The sequence below is a fragment of the Micrasema longulum genome, unplaced genomic scaffold (genome assembly GCF_059751315.1).
Source record: "Micrasema longulum isolate JH-2025_06_02 unplaced genomic scaffold, ASM5975131v1 h1tg000097l, whole genome shotgun sequence".
Classification (NCBI taxonomy): domain Eukaryota; kingdom Metazoa; phylum Arthropoda; class Insecta; order Trichoptera; family Brachycentridae; genus Micrasema; species Micrasema longulum.
Genome location: NW_028277303.1, coordinates 998,529 through 1,017,342, shown reverse-complemented (window position 1 = coordinate 1,017,342; position 18,814 = coordinate 998,529). Strand labels below are relative to the sequence as shown.

At 31.7% G+C, this 18,814-nt stretch overlaps 1 protein-coding gene across 2 annotated transcripts in view; it reads right to left on the bottom strand.

Annotated features, from left to right (window-relative positions):
* The window catches only part of LOC148284689 (ras-GEF domain-containing family member 1B-like), a 151,202-nt gene that overhangs the window by 50,976 nt on the left and 81,412 nt on the right, over positions 1-18,814 (bottom strand). For both annotated transcript variants that reach the window (XR_015824064.1, XM_088235888.1), the window contains exon 3: positions 12,701-12,805. Coding sequence is in view for 1 of the 2 variants with exons in the window: in XM_088235888.1 (XP_088092014.1) it covers positions 12,701-12,805 (105 nt within the window). In the remaining variant the exon portion in view is untranslated. The remainder of the gene's footprint in view (positions 1-12,700; positions 12,806-18,814) is intronic.

Below are 18,814 nucleotides of genomic sequence, written 5' to 3'. Positions count from 1 at the left end.
TATATATCTTTTTGGTGGTATTCTAGGTGGACGTTGGTGGACCTACGGGGATCTCTATTGCACCAACATCGGTAAGTCATTTGGTTTATTATTTATAAAAGTGGATTTTTCTGCTGTTATTCAGTTTCTATTTTATCTTGAAGTGTTGGGATCAGGAGGGATATTATATAGTGGGCCAATCAGGAACTTCTCTAGCATTCGCTCTAGTTAAGATAAAACCTCTTACAACTCTTAAGAAGAAGCCGGCCTGTTGACAGTCATCGACAGGCCTTCCTTACCAAGAGAACTACTATTAAGATTATTATGTTTCCATCTTCCTGCGATGGAACAACAAAGGCACAGACCACTGCACAGAAGGACAGGAGTTCGTTCCGACGACGGAAACAAATATTCAAACTTAATTATGTAATACAAAGCACTGGTTTCTCTCAGTTTCTACTCCCATTTTCACCCAAAATAGACGTTTGTCAAGATAGCTATTAACTCTGTCAATTGTGAGTATATTCCGCGCGTCTGCCAATGCTGGATTTATTTCAGAAAAATAATTTTAGCTTAAAAAATACTTAAATTAGAAAGATCGATATTTTTAAAATATGTCAAATGATATTAAGCGACCTCCGGGGTGTAGTGGTCAAGACGATTGACTCACGCACGGTAGATTCCGGGTTCGATTCCCGGTGAGAACACAAAAAAAAATCTCAAGCCTGGGTGTTCTGTGATGTAATTCACTACTGTGATTGGGCCTCCTGGTCTGTTGTGGTGCAAAAAAACAATAAAAATAACAATAAAAAAATAATCTCAAATTAATTTTATGGAACAATAATATTTATGATATATTTGATGCGCCTGAACTGCTGAGATCAATAAAATTAAAGATTCCAACTAGAAACCTCAGACGAAACTTACATTTTCATACCGATAACCGTAGTATTTCATTCCCCTATGCTCAGAATTCTTAGATCTGCTAACAAACATACTAGTCTTGACTTCTTTTATAACAATTTGTCTGCCTCTGAGGTGTTAACTAAACAATGGTCGTTTTCTATATTTATGTAAAGTTTATTACTAATAATTTAATTAACTTTCCTCTATGCGCAGATGACAGTGCCACGGTAGTCTATAGCAGCCGGGCCCCGATTACAATGAGAAGTCAACATTTATCTTCAATTTTATCTACAAAGTAAAATTTAGTTTTCTGTATGAAAAGCAGAAAATGCATACAGTTTTTACTTCTAAACATGTTCAATTATAGGTAACCAATGAAGATTCTTTAAATTTTCATCCAAATATAATCATTTTTGTACACAAATATCGGTATTTCTTTATAGACAGTCGAAGATAACTAAAAACTTCCCATTGTAATCGGGGCCCTGAGATGGGTGGTAAGATATTTAATCCTCTCAATATTTCCACTCACTAATCTGTGATCATTTTAAATATTGTATCAGTCGTCTCCGTTCAACCCTGTCTATTTAATAGTGGCTCATTTTTTATCAATTTTAACACAATGTTCATTCTCCCCGGCTCGCAATTGAACGTAGTTATGCAGAAAGCAGTCAGCCATAGAAAAGTGAAACTAAGAAAATAGCACTTTTATGAAAAGAGTGAATAATCAAATCAACACAACAGCTGGAATGTTTTTTACATTGACAATAGATAATTTTTTATAATTTTTTTTATTCAATAATTTCATAAAAAGTAGATGTTTTTGTAAAATTCTAAACATATCTACTTTAACACATATGGTAAATGTTATCACTGTAACTCTCCAAAAAAAGAGACTAACTCTTGTGCTTGGAGAGTGACTTACACTGTTTTAGTTGTTTATAATAAGAGTTTATATAATTTTAAATACGAGTACATGAAAAGAAAAATAAAAAGATAGGATATATAAAGAAAAAACATGAAACAATAAACACATTCATACTAATTACAATTTAATGATGTTTTTACACGAGTTCAAAAAAGTTCTTTAGATTAACTTTAATTTTAATTTATTTATTGATTTATTATTTTTAATAGTTTTTAGTTCATTAGGAAGATTATTATAATTTTTTACACCTTTGAATACAAAGCTATTTTGACCATGACTTGTATGGAATTTAGGAATTTTAATATTATGTTGGTATCTAAGTGACTTATTCATTTCAAATTCTTTTATTTTTTCATTATTATTTATTTGTATTATAGAATTTATTTTATAAAGAGTGTCTACTGTGTGAACCTTAAATATTTTATATGGACTTTCCGTATTAAATAATGAATACTTTTTTTTTTTTAATATACAAAAAATAATTTCATTGTGTATTTGATTTGACACAACCTGAGATGCGTATTTTGCAAAAAACAGTCAGCCCTCGAATGTATGTTGAGTCATTATGTATTGGACATATTATTTTATATTTATATTAGGATACTTAATTGTAAAGAATCACTTAAATCATGTGTTTTTTTTAAGTCTGGCTGACCACACAACCTAAAATATGTATTTTGAAGCAAACAGCCAGATCTTATAATTAAATGTTATCTCAACAATGTTTGAGTGTGTCCAAATGCTTGCAGACTGGCTGGATTTGCTCCTTAGGGAGTCATTCATTTTTTAATTTATTTCAACAGAGATGAATAATAATATGAATAACTCCCTAGGGAGGAAATCCAGCCAGCCTGAAAGCATTTGGACACACTCAAACATTGTTGAATTGACTACCTGGTAAAAGAAGAAGTATAAAAATTGGAAAATTGTTTTCAGGCGTTGCCTAGTAGGTGATTTGGTTCAGCCGGATGAATCTCATAAACGTGATAAAGGTTTCAGCTCTTTTATTATTATTATTATGGATAACTTATACAGCGCCATTTTCTTAATTAAATACCTCAAGGGCGCTTTACATAGTGATTCTATTGTTAAATTAATTTAATTGAAGCTTTTAAATTTGCAATTAAATTAAAACAATTTATTTTGTTGTCACATGCTACGGATTTATTCAAATGATTTAGAGAACAAGTGGGTTTTAAGTGTTTTCCGAAACATCACTTCACTTTCACAGCCTCGCACCTCTGCTAGGAGAGCATTCCATGCCATAGGGCCTGCGACCGCAAATGCACGTTCACTAAATTTAGTGCGCTGTTTGCGTAGAGGTATAATAACTTTTCCTCTCGCCGTAGACGTAGCTGATCTAAGCGTGAGACGCCTGTCAGCTAGTTCATCTGGAATGCATAGTTCCCTTAGATAATCCCTTAGATTCCGGAGCAGAATTGTGCAGTGACTTATACATAAGCCAACAGAGTTTGTATTCGACCCTCTGTGGAAAACGTAGCCAAAAAGTCAACAAATGGAAGAGTTGAGGAAATGTGGATGTGAATGTTACACAGTGTGTAAAGTGGCCAATTAAACCAGCCAATAACAGGCCATACGCCCTGTAAATGCCTAGATTTCCATATTTCCTTCTCAAAAATGTTTTCCCTTTTTTTGAAATAAATTTGAATGTTACCTCATTCAAGCTTTGAATGTATGGTGACATTCTGTATGAAAACATGTTTTTTTTATACAAATATTAAGAAGAAAAAAAAAAAACTTTTGTATTTATCCGATTTAATTATTTAAGAGAACTGAATTTCTGGAGGCATTTATATTCCTATCAGCATCTATACTGTAAGATTTTTCTAGTGCTGTAGATGTTTTCTGCAAATTGAGAAATGCCGTTTTTGTGATCAACACTATTTTCAGAAGGTGACCATTGCAGTTTTTTGTACGAAAGCGGCCCGGTTGTTTTCAGCAGAACATAGAATTGATCTTACTGCACACCCGATAACACCAATAATTCATTTTTCAAAATTTTGGACTGGCTGCTTTCTGCGGGACCATGTTCAATTTACGTAAAGCATGCTACATTGCGTACTATTTAAGGTAGATACATTATATTATCGAATATTGCACCCAACATAACATGCACTATTTGCATTGAAATGATTTGATTTAGCCCATGTGGCCGAAAGCACTAGAAATTCTAAATTTCCTCGGTTAACTTGATCATCCTTATTAATTGGGACGAAACCGCGCACAGGTTAACCAAAATTAATTTTGAACCAGAGTATCACCTGAATTTCATATTGAGTTAAAAATAGATATGGCTTTCACATACTTTGGTGTGTATTCCTTTAGCAGTGGATAAGTAGGAATACTCCTATTCATATAAATAGTATAATAAAAACACTGGTTTTTGTTCTACTTCTATCGAGTATTTACTGATACGAGTAGCTGTGGCATTAACAAACCTCAGAGTAATAATTCCCTACCCGCTTAGAGAGACGCCCTTTCACACTATTGCACATAATAAAGAGGTTCCGAATTTTTCGTTTGGTGAAACCTCAGAGTAAAAATACGCCACTGGCTAATATAGGTGCCCATACGGACAAACAACATACAATGATTATCAAACTCGAAGTTAGCTACAGTTTACAGCAATACAACGGGCCTTAAGTACTCAGGTCGAGAATTGCAAGCGCAAACCGATACCGTTCATAACACGTTTGTTGTTTGAATAAAAATCAAATATTGTAAAGCAATAAATCAAATATTGTATAGCAATAATTTTAATATGGCATTATAGTTTTATATGGAAGTTCTGTAGTATTTTTATCAAATTATCAATATGATCGAACAATGAGTAGAGGTCTCAGCAAAATGTCCGTACGAGGTTTTCCCAGAGCATAAATTATGTCATACCCAAAACCCGTACGACTTTTGCTCAGAGGCATCTCTCATTCATCGCACCGAGTGTTCAATATTTTGGAAGAGCGTATCAAGCTCTCAAGGACCAAAACTATTTTCAAGAAAGTAGTAAAGGACTGGATTTTCCTTAGTGGGAGGGATTTGAGTGGGAAACTCCTTGATGATTTTCCGGATGTTTGAGTTTACTGTTTACCATATTGATGAGACAAACATATCTATTAATGTATTTTTATTTTTTAAATTATTTTTTATGTTTCTGATTCTATATTTGCGGTGATATACTTATGTGTCTGTGTCAACTAATTGCTAGTCCCATCTCAACACGGGACTTTGAGTCTTATGGAGTTAAGACTTATGTCTCTAATAATGTACAATAAACTTATACATGCAAATAAATATTCCAAGTATTATTATTTTTTATTAATGCCTGGACATATCTATTACTTTCTTTAACCCTCTCTCTCTTGCGTAGTAAAAAAAACTCTGATTGACACAATTGATAACCAGCCATCCAATATAAAGCCATGTAAATGCTTAGAAATTGATATCCTTTCTCAAAAAAAGGTTAAGGCTTTGTCAAATATTTATGAATCATTTACTTATTTTGAATAGATTTCTTTTTTCGGGGTTTTCACCTGAAAGTAGTCATCGAGTCGAAAACACTCGGTTCTATTCTGATTCTGGTTCTATTTACACAGAACTGTATTCAGAAAATGTTAATTCAGAAATAAAAATGTGTATATAAAATGACAACTAAATACAATTTTTATATAAATTTAATATATGTATTTAACGTTTCCCATTACGTAAATTAAAACACAATTCTCGTTAACATAATAGGGAGTAACGTCTTACAATAATGTGTTTATTTTATTTTCAATAGGTTGAATGTTTTCAGTATAACATGTAAATTACAAAAAACCCCGTTTTCAATCAGTGTTACACAAAAAAGAAATGTGAATATAAATTACCACTTCTTTCGTAAATATGTTGTTTTCCTGATTGCACTTTTAATTTCATTTGATCATTTCATTAAATAAAAATATTCCTCTATAAGTATAATGATATTGGGCTCGAGTTGTTTTTAATTCTGGAATTAAGATGTTACCAGTTGTAGGTCGCTTACTTACGGTTTGTGACGTAGTGACACTACTATTTACTTGTATGTTATCTTAATGGATTTAAAGTAAACAATTATTTTTAAATAACGATTTTATATCTAAACCATAAATGTCTTAATCAATCGGAAAAGAAGACGGTTTTTTTTCTAACTTTTTCATTTTTTGGAATTTTTTATTCTAACGGTAAAATATTTGTTTTGAAAGCACCACCCTATATCATTATTAGTTTGTAATGTAATATGGATTGGGCTAATGCAATGTTAATTGATAGTCAATATATTTCCTAATCTAATAAATACATATTAAAGTTTTCTTATCTATTTACAATATTACAAAATAAAAATTATGTATTTGCTCCTTCCGTTTTATACATTTATAAATTATTTTGCCTAAATATTTTATTCTATATTTTTCAGGGATTTGGAGGCAATTATCATTATAAAACTGACATCCTTCATTGCATTTAGTAGTATTATGGATACAAATACATATTAATAGGAGGTTCATTCATTTTATTACTCTCAAAATATTGTTGACATATTATTATATGAAAATACTATTTGAAGCACTTACTTTGTGATTTTTCAAGTTAAAATATAAATAAATACTATTTTTTCTCGCCAGCCGGGATCAAAACATAATTTTTTCGGTCGGCAATTAATTAAAATTATTTAGTGAATTCAAACAAAGTTAGTACTAGCAAAACAAAAATGTGAAAAAGGTATCCGACGCGTAAAAGATTGGTTAGACAATAATTTACTCACCTTAAATATTTAAAAAACCAAATTCATCTGCTTCAGTATCACAAAAAAAAACAGAACCTGAAAATTTTTCACTCAAGATTCATTTGTGCATACCTAATACTTTGTGCAAATGTGAAAATTTAGAACAAGTAAATTCAATAAAATACTTAGGGGTCATAATAGATTCTAAACTTAGCTGGAAGGATCAAATTATAGAAATATCCAAGCAAATACGGAAATCAGCATACATTTATAAAAGCCTAAGAAATATTTTGAATGCTCAACTTATGAGACAAATTTACTTTGCTTTTTGCCAAAGCAAACTATCATATTGCGATTTAGCTTGGGTAGGTTGCTCTCGTTCATCGTCAATCCTTGAACCAATAAAAATAGCACAAAAATGGATCATGAAGATCATTCTCAAAAAACCCTTGAGGTATTCAACGGAAGATCTATTTGCTGAGTTAAAGATATTGGATGTAAGACAATTGTTTGTAAGGTGCCTACTACTTAAATTTTATGATAAATTAAGTGAGGTCAAAAGAACCCAACAGAATATAAACACTCGTTCAGCAACACAAATTAACTGTGTTGTCCCATTTGTATCAACCGCCTTTGGTAAAAAGCAGTACAATGTAATTGCTCCAAAAATATTTAATGATGTATTGCCAAATATAAAAGACTCAAATTGTAAAACAAATTTTAAAATAAAAATAACTGCACATATAAATAGTGTAGCAAGAGATTTTTTTGAAAAATATATGTAAATCAATAAACGTAGTACTTTATATAATTGGTACACATATTATTTATATTTTTATGTATTTCATTGCTCTGAATTAAGAATTAGAGATAAAATATAATACAATAAAATAAGATAAAATAAGACTTCATTATTGAAACTAAGTATAAGACAAAAAAGAATGTTTTAAGACGCGCATTTTAAATGTTATTTTTTTACAATCAAATGGATCAATAAGGGGAAAGTTCAAATTATATTCACTTACAAAACGTATAAGTGGAGAGTTCTGGGCATAGTTCGTACGAACTGCTGGCAGATGAAATAGAGAGCTCGACGTGTGACGGGTGCGGTAACCGGGGACATTTAATGATAACTCCGACAAAAGAGCCAGAATATCAAGGCGTTCACTAAGTATGTCATGAAGCACCCCCATGTCCAACAGTAGACGGCGATCTTCTAAAGTAAGCAAGTGGTGTTTTTTGCAGGAAGACGTATAATTGAGATCGGTATACCTGCATCTCCAGTTAAGATGTCTAAGAAATGTCCATTGAATTTTCTCGAACTTTTCTTTATGTGTGACATATTGTGGAGATCAAACAGAAGAGGCATACTCGAGCAAACTGCGAACATGAGCAAAGTAGACCATTTTAATACACGCGATATCTTTAAATACCCGACATGTACGAAGTACAAAACCAAGGTTTCTATGTGCACGGGTCAGTATGTCATCGAAATGATTCTCAAATGTAAGTTTGCAATCAAGAATAACACCCAGATCGCGTACGGTATCAACTCTCTATTTATGTTATTGTTTTATTAGTATAGGACTACTTACGCTCTAAAGATAAAAAATCTCCATCTTAGAACAGGCTGTGCCATGTTAGATGGAGACTATCATAAACAGAGAAATCTCCGTTTTCATTTTACATTTATTGGTTTTATATAGATTACCTGTTATTAAGTATGTATATATTTTTTTGCAATGAATTTATAAATAAAATAAATATATACTTTTTACAATACCGACCGTAAAAAAACAAGCGGGTTTAATAATTTAGATTTGTTTTTTTTCTGTTTCTACTTTAGTGAAATGAAAATGAAGCTTGAAGTTATAAAAGCTCGTGTTTTATATTGCTTCAGGGAAGTTATGGATTTCTTTTTAATTTGATATTACATTAATTTACAGCGCAAAGAAAAATATGATTAACTGTCGAGTTATTCCTTTGATCGATTGATGAAAATAAAAGTGATCAAATCGATCATAAGTCATAAGTGATGTTGAGAAAAGTCTATAATTTCGTTTAAAAAATTCATGGAAATATGATTAACTGTTGAGTTTTTCCTTCCCTCCCTTCTCTAAACTGACGATGCACACTATTGATTGATGGTAATAAATGTGATCAAATTAATCGTTACGTCATAAGTGTTATTGAGAGGAATCTATGGTATTTAAATATTTCATCTTCTTCTTCTCTTAGTGCCCTGTCAGGTATCCACAACGTTGGCAATCACTCTGGCAAAAGTCTCCCTGTCCTGTGCTGCCCGGAAAATCTGCTCCACAGTCCTGAAGCCAGTCCAGTCTCGTATATTTCGCAGCCAGGACATCTATCTTATTCCAGCCACTCTGTGACCCTCAATTTTGCCTTTCAAAATTAAATGAAGCAAGTGGTACTTTTCTCCACGCATTGTATGCCCCAGATATGAAATTTTACGAACTTTTATGGTGGTTCATCGTATATTTTCATCAGCTTACATATTTGTTATTTTTTTTAATGTTTTTTGCATTTAAGCATGTTTTTGTATTTTTATTTATTTATTGTACTATTATTCAATTACATTTAGTTCTTTTAATTCACATATTACTTTTTTTTGTGTAAATACTGAATAGAAACAGTTGCTATTACTTTTTTACTCGTTGTTTTTGGGTTATTTTAAATACAGTTTTTTCATGTAATTACAATTACTTAAAGCATTAAGTATTTATCGGTCTCGTGGCGTAATGGTCAGCGCGTTTGCCTACCACGCAAGAGGTCTCGGGTTTGATTCCCGACATGGTTCATATGAAATATTTATTTAAAAGGGTGTTTTTGCACTAGAATATTTCATGGTTCCTAGACTGGCACCTTAAGCGTAAGACTGATCACCTGACCTTCATGTAACAAAACTGATCAAGATATGCTGCGCTTGGTGTACCGATCTGATGCCCTTTGCACTATAAGGGCGGAAGGGGGAATAATATATAAAAAATAAAACTTACAGCATGTTTTTAATTTGAATTTTTCTTTAAGTTACTTTCCGTTTTGTTTTTTTCCTTATAACATTATTATTGTACTTGAAATAATAAAAATAGTTGATTGATAACCTTAGCATGTAATTTAATATGGAAACTTCACCGGTCCATTATAATTAAGTCTAATTTCGTATACTCAAAAATTATGATATTGTACTGTATGTTTTCTGAATAAATAATATAGGTAAAAAACAACCCTGTCTGGACCCTATGGTGCATAGGGCACTGCATTGGTAAACCAAATTCAGCATAGTACGATCATATATTGCATGAAGGTAGCCTTACGCTTTAGGCGCCAGTCCAGGAGCATTGATTATTGCTGTGTAGAACCACATTTTTAATCAATATTTCAAATCGACCCCAGGAATCCACCCGGGACCTCAAGCATGGCAGGCAAACGCGACAACCACAACACTACGAGGTGGACTTATCTTCACTCGATTTTCTTCATTCAATATTTTTACCTGAGAGCAGCTATCGAGTCAAAAGAACTCGTCCAGGATTCTGGTTCTATTTCAGACACAGAACTGTATTTTTTATCCGCCTGGACACAAAAAAAAGGGAAGGGGAAAAAACCTTAATCAGAGGAAACATTCCATCAATGGAAGATCTGTGGACCCATAGAATGTTTTAACTCAATATACGAGTTAAGTGATAGTAAAAGTTATATCACAGCGTAATTGTATACACAATGACATAAAATTAAAAATACACCAGTACCCCATAATATTATATTAATGTATTATTTATTATTATAATTGTACGTAATTCAAATAAATATTCTAGTGGGCCTACTAACAAGAACAATTTTTTTATGTATAAAATTTATATTTGAAGCAGTAAGTTTGTGGTTATTCATTATAATAAAATAAATATAAAACGACTTTATTTTAAACCACTTATTTTGTATTTTTTCTACCGACCGGTTTTAAAGCTAAACAAGCTTCTTTATCAAGGTATATTATAGGTATATTATATTATATTATATTAGTTTATTACACCTTGATCCACTTATTAGGTTATGTAGCTTTTGAAACGGGTCGGCAGAAAAAAAAAACTGTGGTAAAAATCAAAATGTAATGTTTACAGACAGGTACTAACACATTAACATAGGCACACTTAACACTCGAACGCACTGTAAATTTCTATGAAAGTCCCTGGGCCCCGATTACAATGGGAAGTTAACAGAGGTATCTTCGACTGTCTATAAAGAAAAACCGATATTTGTGTACGAAAATGAGTATATTTAAAATAAAAAAATATTTGAAAAATTTTCATTCATTTCACAAAAATAATGTATACATTTTTTTATTCACACTCTTTTGGTCAAAATAATATCTTTTACATCTTTTGAAAAGTTCGTCTGAGTCTTTTGTTTAGTTTTGTCTGGTAGTTTATTGTATAATTTCAGTCCCTGATTTATTAGCCTCGACTGTCCTTGTTTTAGAAAGTTATGTATGATATTTTTCATATATTCTCGTATTATGTCCATGTTTACTACAATTTGTTTACAAGTTTTAGTAATTCGTCTACAATCACATTAGTGGCTAATATATGGATAAATTTTATTGATTCTAGTAGAAAGATTTCAGTTATATTTAATCGCTTAGTTTGTTTTAAAAGTTCTCTAGTTGCTGTTAGATATGGAAGGTCATATACTATTTATAATATTTTATTTTGTTGTCTTTGTAGTCTGTTTATGTCATTTTGATATCATGTTCCCCATGGTAGTTGCATATAACATATTTTAGTTTTTACATAGGCTTCATACATTAGAATTTTTTCCGTTTTTGGAACAAAATTTTTGATTTTTAAAAAAGACTCGATAATGTCGCCACTTTGCTAATTAAATTGCTAATATGAATTTTCCATGTCAATTTTCTATCTATTGTTAGTCCTAAATATTTAACATGTTAAATTTCAGTTGCTCGTTCATCATTTATGTGAGCATATATTTTATGATATTTTTTTCTAGATTCAAAATGGATAATATTGCTTTTTAAGTGTAAGTAAGTTTGTGTTTGTCCATTTAGTCAACATAGTTAGGTCATTGTTTATGTCATTATTTGTTAATACGTCTGTTTGATTTTTTTTCGTCGGTAACCTAAAATTGAACATGTTTAGAAGAAAATAATGTATGCATATTCTGCTTTTCATGCAGAAATCTTAATTTTACTTTGTAGATAAAATTAAAGGTAAATGTTAACTTCCCATTGTAATCAAAGCCCTTGATATTTAACTGATATAGTAAACTGAATTTCATGACACAAATATTGGAGATGCGCTGAAATAAACCTCTGTGCACCGGTACGAACAGGGGTGAGAATATACTGAAAGGATATTGAATTTATTATGTACGATACATTGATGAGGCACTCACGTTTTTTTTAACTACGACAAAGACGGGTCATGAGTTCCAATTAAAATGGTGAATTACGACACTGAACACCCTGACATTAAAGAAAAACACATTTAATTAGTGTAATTTCATTGGAAATCTAACTTAGTCTGGAAAAATCTAGTGTCCTATTACACCGACAATATTGCTCGTTTTCCGACTGAACATATTTTACCTAAACAATTAAAGATAACTGTAGCTTTAAGACATACATACTCGTATATTCAAAAAGTAAGATTTTCTTTTTTCCAATTTAAATCAGTATTGTTTCCGAGTTTCTGTGAGAATTTAATTTATAAGGTGTTAATACTTAGTTTTAAACATTAGTTTTGTCCGCTTTTTTTCAAATTATAAAATATGCGCCAAAAGTAAAAAAAAAAGAAAAGTTTACATGTCATTCGAAAGAATTTTTTTCGCTCTATAAGGTATCGTGTTTGCTTTTCCGTTGCATATATATATGACAACAAGCCATTGATTGACTAATGTGTTGTATTTTTTTCTTGTTGTGACGACACAACTTTAACTATCGTAAAATAAAAGTAAATGCCTAAATGGTTAGAAGCCTCGATAAATCACTTTTCGTTGGTTCGTTTAGTTGATTTATTTACCTTGATGGACACAAGAAAAAATCATTTAAGTATAAATCAGTATTTAAAACATTTAAATAATGTATTTACCTGAGGCTCTTCTATTTCATTTGGGGGTACTGGGATGGTTGCAGCTCCATTCATGGTTATACGCCTTCCTCCCTTGGTACCCGATGGGGGAGATTGAGACCCGCCCTGCGAAGCACCAAAACACACACAAAACTTGAACATATTAGTTAAATTTACTCCAAACAAACACGAGATGAAAAACCTCAAAACGGAATCCGAGATCTTATGTTGATTATATATGCAACAAAACGAGTGGCTCAGTCGAGAGTTTGCGACGAATAGCACTGCCCCTTAATTATTTATAATCGCGGCTTCTTTTATTTACTACGTCTTGAACGATGACGTCGCACTAAGGCGAAAATCTCGAAAACCTGGTCGAAACCCTAGATTCCAAATTACTCGTAAGTAAGTGGTTAATATTTATGAGAACTAACAAAATACCACCTATGAGTGACTTGTGTGCCATTTCCCTAGCATACAAACTGAGAGTGACTTCTTGACGGACGGCTTTGCTTGTGAATTTGTGAACTGTGAAATAGTATTACTGAAATAGTAACTTTATTGTTTTGTGACGAATTATGGTAGATTTTTTAATGAATTCTGAAGCTGGATGTGACTAATATGTAACTAATTGTTTGGTATAAATAAAGTTTAGTCTGTTTTTTTTTTTGCCCTTATATGCTTTGATTCGAGGCTTTAATTGAGAGTCCATAAGGACTTCCAGAACTTCCAGAAGGAAAAAAAAAGTTATAATTGAATCGCGTTTAGTCTTAAAGTACCAAATCAACCACTGCCAACATTTTTTTTGTTTCATAAGAAAAACACAAGTATTGACAATGTGTTTAAGTAAGTTTTGAGTTTTAAATTTCATTCATGCAAAAAATGAAACTGTAACCACTGAGCTCAAAAATAAGTATTGTTTTAAAACGTTTTTTAACGGGTTCAACAACTGAGGTCATTTATATACCACGGCAGACAGAATTGGGATACTACACATAGAAAAAAATACATGTTCAAAAACTTAGTTGAACAAGTGCAAAAAGCTTGATGCACTGAAGGCCTTTCGTTAAAATCAAAAAGTCAATTATCAAAGTATGTATTCGTATATCAGTTAAAATCAAAATAGATTAACTAAAAAAGGACGAATGAACGCTTTATCGAGAAAGATAAAGAATAGCTTGCCGCTTTTATGGCTTTTCCTATCATTACAAAGAAAAATATCAATCCAAATATTGGTGGATGACCTGTAAGAAACTTTATAGATAGCAGCGAAAGAACAAAATGCAGAAATACTTAATAATTCCAAACATAAAAAATGTTAAACAAAAAAAATATTATTCACATAAATTATAAATTACCAATCGATCAGTAAATAGCAAGCAGAAGATTCTGAAAAACGAAATAATAGAAGAAACACAAAAAGGCCATACAAGAGATGGTCTAGAGAAGAATGGGTATTTGTTGGATAAACAAAACCTGGGTTTGGAAGACCAGCAATCCAACGACGAAAATACCACGAGAAGGTTTTTCTACGATTATGAAATCCCAGTTTCTGCTGGATTCAATAATATTTATACAAAGAGAAAATAAAAAAATATATTATCCAAATTTTATAGCATACTCTTGGCTCTTACAAGCACATTTTAAATAAATGTAAATAGATTAAGGATTAATTGTCGGAAGACAACTGTCTCATTCGTCGAATACTACACATGTGGTATTACATGCCTACATAAAATGACAATACATAAAATTTATTTCATGGACACGAAATAATATAAAATTCCATAACCCCATTAGATTTACTCTCGGAGGAAGCTAAGAATCGAAAAATAAGGATATAAAAGTATTTAGAGAAGGCCATTCCAGAAAAAAAATTTACTTCAAAATATTATAGATGTATTTCATAACCTCCCGTTTTCTTCGGACCCCTACATCACTGGTATTTCAAGAACAAACCAAACACAAAATTGGTATTGCAGGCAAATATTCCAAGGAATTGAAGAATTTATTTGAAATGCCTACTAGCGATTTGTAATGTATATGTATTACAAATCCCTTTTTTTTCTTTTCAATAAATTTGTTTGAAACTTGTTATTGTTTCCTTTACTGTTTTCAAAAATGTTCTCTTGCAAACAAGTTTTAGCCATGGTTTCTTGACATTTCGCCTGTGTGCGTCGGTATACATACAGGATGACTGGAAATTCAACATACCTATTCCTTGAAACGGGTTACTTAACATGAAAAATGAAATATTTTTTAAAAAAAATCCACTTTTGATTGTATGTTTCCCGACTCAACTCACGGCTTGAAGCCTCATAGTTTAATATGTGTCTGGATGCTGGAAATATACCAGCAGGGAACAATGCAAATATTGTGTTACTACATAAAAAGGGAAATAACATGAAACTAGAAACTTTCAGACCAATAAGTATGCTTTCACATCTTTACAAGATATTTGCAATATTTTTTTATTTATTTTAATTTTATTTGACACTTTATATACATATACAATATATAAACATATAAGGGCGGGCATATTGCCTTAAGGCAATTTCTTCCTACCTACCCAAACCATTCAGTTTGAGAAAATTATAAATACATGGACATATTTATGGAATCTTACAATTTTATACAAAAATTAAAAACAAAGATTAACAAAATAAAAATATACATTAAAAAAATTTAACACTTTACTATGAAGAGAGGAGAGGGGATGGGAAGTAAAGAAGAAAGATAAAGGAACAATTGAAATATTAAGATAGTGACATTTTAATCTTGACTTAAATGAAAATAAAGAAGGGGGCGTCTCTAACATTAATGGGTAGATTATTCCACAATCGAGCGGCTACTACTGTGAAAGAGGAGGCAAGAAAATTAGAGCGATGACAGGGTATTAAAGAGGTTCTCTCGTTACTAGAACGAATAGATAGTCCGTGTTGTGAAAGAAGTTGGATGAGCTCTCTCAGATAAACAGGCGAAGTGAGATTATTTAAAATATTGTGAAGAAGTGATAGAATGTGAATAATAATTTGCAACCGACTTACCTAAAAAATTGACGCATACCAACCGAGAGAACAAGGCGGATTCCGTACAAGTTTTGGAACAAACGATCTTGCAAACGCTGAAAAGCGTTACCCAAAACACAGCGAATACAACCTGCGTTTAGCCTTAGCCTTTATTGACTTCAAAAAGGCTTTTGACTCGATAGAGATGCGGGCAATAATCGAAACCCTGAATAGCTGCAGAATAGACCACCGATATTCACAGCTTCTAAGAAATGTTTACTCAGGGCAACCTCTGCGGTACACTTGCACGAACCAACTCATCAAAGAAGAGACAGGACATACGATTTGCAGATGATATTGCGCTCTTTGCAAACAATGAAGAAGTAGAATCCATGCCTTATAATGTTGGGGATACGTGATTTTCATTATGTACCTACTTAAATTATAATTAATTAATAAATAAATAAACTTTCCAAAAATTAACTACTGGCAACAAGGGGGTCGAAAACGTTTTTTTATTTATATAAATGAACACAAGCTTATATATTTTTTTTTTAATTCAAAAACATAGTTCTTGCCATATAAGTTCTTTTATTTTCGAGTCTATAGGAATTTAAGCGTGAAATTTTCCAGTCATTTATCAAATCAGTATTATCTGTTTCAATACATTATTTTTTATATAATACTAGCGGACCCGACACGTTGTCCTGCCCGAACGTTGGCTTGCCTGCTATTAGCTAGTTGAACAAACGTTGTTAATAAATAAGGACACATGTTATTTACCTTGGACTTTTTCAGCTATTAATATATTCATAATAAGGGTTAGTTTTTCGTTTTATCTCTTCATGTAATTGGTTAAGAGTCCTTAAATCAAAAGTGTGCAAAAATCACTGCTGTAGTGCCATAATCCAGGAAAAAATACGAGAATACGTGTTAATGAAGAATGTTCAGAGCGCGATTTACCGAACCCTCTAAAATTATGACACTAAACCCATGCCCAACGCGAATTCAGTCATTATTTAATCGTCAGCCGTGTTTTGACGTGAGCTTGCCATTAAATTCGAAACCAAAATAAATTAAAAGTAAAATGCCTGATTGTGTCGTGAAAGTGTGCAAAAACTGTCCGGATAAAAGGAAAAATACTTTTCATTGATATGTAGGTACCTAGGTACTTGTTTATGATTGAACTCCAAAACTATTTTTTTTAAATTAAAATATTGAGTTTAAGTAGGTACCTAGGTACTTGTTTATCGTTGAATTCCAAAACATAAAAGAATTCATTTTCAAATATAGAATTCTTTTTGCAAAAGTCAAACTCTGCGCTACTTATCGACAGTGGTGCATTTTGTGTAAGAATCCGTTTCTCAAAAATGTATCTAATGTCAGTTAAAATTATTTAAGCATTACTAAAAATAAGTTTATATGTAGAAATTAAGAAATTGTAAATAAATTAATCAATTCAGTATCCATTAAAAATAATTTATGCTTGTAAACGTTATAATACACAAAAAATATGCATTTCAGCCGAATCAACCCTGGAAGTTCGATGAAAATCGCATATTCGCTGCTAACTTTTTTTTCTGAAAAACATATTGAAGATATTATTTACAAACCTAATTCCCGTAAATTAGATTATTTTCCAAAAAATCGCATGTAAATCGGTCCGGTAGTTATTGAGTCTATGAAGGACAAACTTTCATACATTTATTTTCTATCTATCTTATCTATCTTCTATCTATATATATAAAAGGCAATGTTCGAATGGTTGTCCTTGTTGGCCTGAATAACTACCGGAGCGATTTACGAGCGGTGTTCAGATAAATGTACATCTTTGCCACGAGGTTTATAGCTAGAAAAAAATCAATTTATCAAGCACAAAAAAAGTGCGGTTTTCAGTGAAATGTAGATATTTTCCATATGCATATTTACAGCCCTTAAAATCTTAAATTTATTTGGTAGAAAAAAGTTAATAGCGTAAATGTTTTTTTCATCGCTCACCGGGGCTGAATTCGCCGAGAACACATATACAAAAAAAGACTTTGTTTTTGAATGTTTACAGACAACATTCGCTTTTTTATGGATCCTCATCAGATTATTTCATTGAATTGCTTATAATTTATACCCATTTATTTCTTCTTACTTGACTTTTGGTTATACTAAAATGGTATCAACTAACATTCGATACATTTTTGAAAATCGCATTCCTGACTAAATAAAGTGCATCCCTGAGCAGAGTCTGACATTTGCTAAAAGAATTCTTTATTTGAAAATAATGAATTATTTTATGTTTTGGAATTCAAACATAAACAAATGCTTAGGCACCTACTTAAATTCAGTATTAAACAAGTACCTAGGTACCTACTTACCGATGAAAAGTTACAACATCTTTTTTACGTTTATCCGAACGGTTTTTACCAAACATTTTTAAGTAAAGTTTTGAAGTATACTTAATTATGTTTAATCTTAAGATGATCGCAGTCCGACTTATCTTCATACAAACTAATTCACATATTTATTTTCTGAATTATTAGAAATAGTTTTTTACAATAACAAAAACAACAAACTATCACGCCATTTCCCCGTGAGGGTGGACAGAGAGGATAGAACGCCACGTCACTCTATCTTTGCATTCAGATCTCGCTTCCTCTACATTCATAGATCATCTCATGCACGCGCGCCGATTATTCCAACTTTTGCAATGTCCATTTTCAAGTTTTTGTTGGATTGGGTAATGCCATGTCTTTCTCGGTCTTCCTCTATTTCTGCATCCATGAACATTCGCACTGTAAATATTGTTAGTCGTTCTTTCGTTGTCCATTCGCTCTAGATATCCAAACCAGCGCTGAGCTCTTTTTTACACATTATAGATATTTACCATTGGCATGTCCTTATATTGTTTCGTTTTTAAAAAAAATAGTTTATCATGGGAACTAGAACCATCCAATCCCGTAAAAATATACAGTTTTATCTGCTGCCTTCGGGCGCACGGTATACAATACAACTTTTTCTGAAAAACGCAAAACATCCGGACATAGAAAATTTTATTCTGATACTCTGTCTAAAAAAATAACAAAATCGGTTCAGTTTGAGGCGCGGAAAACGGTACAGCGAAACCTCGATTTAGTCT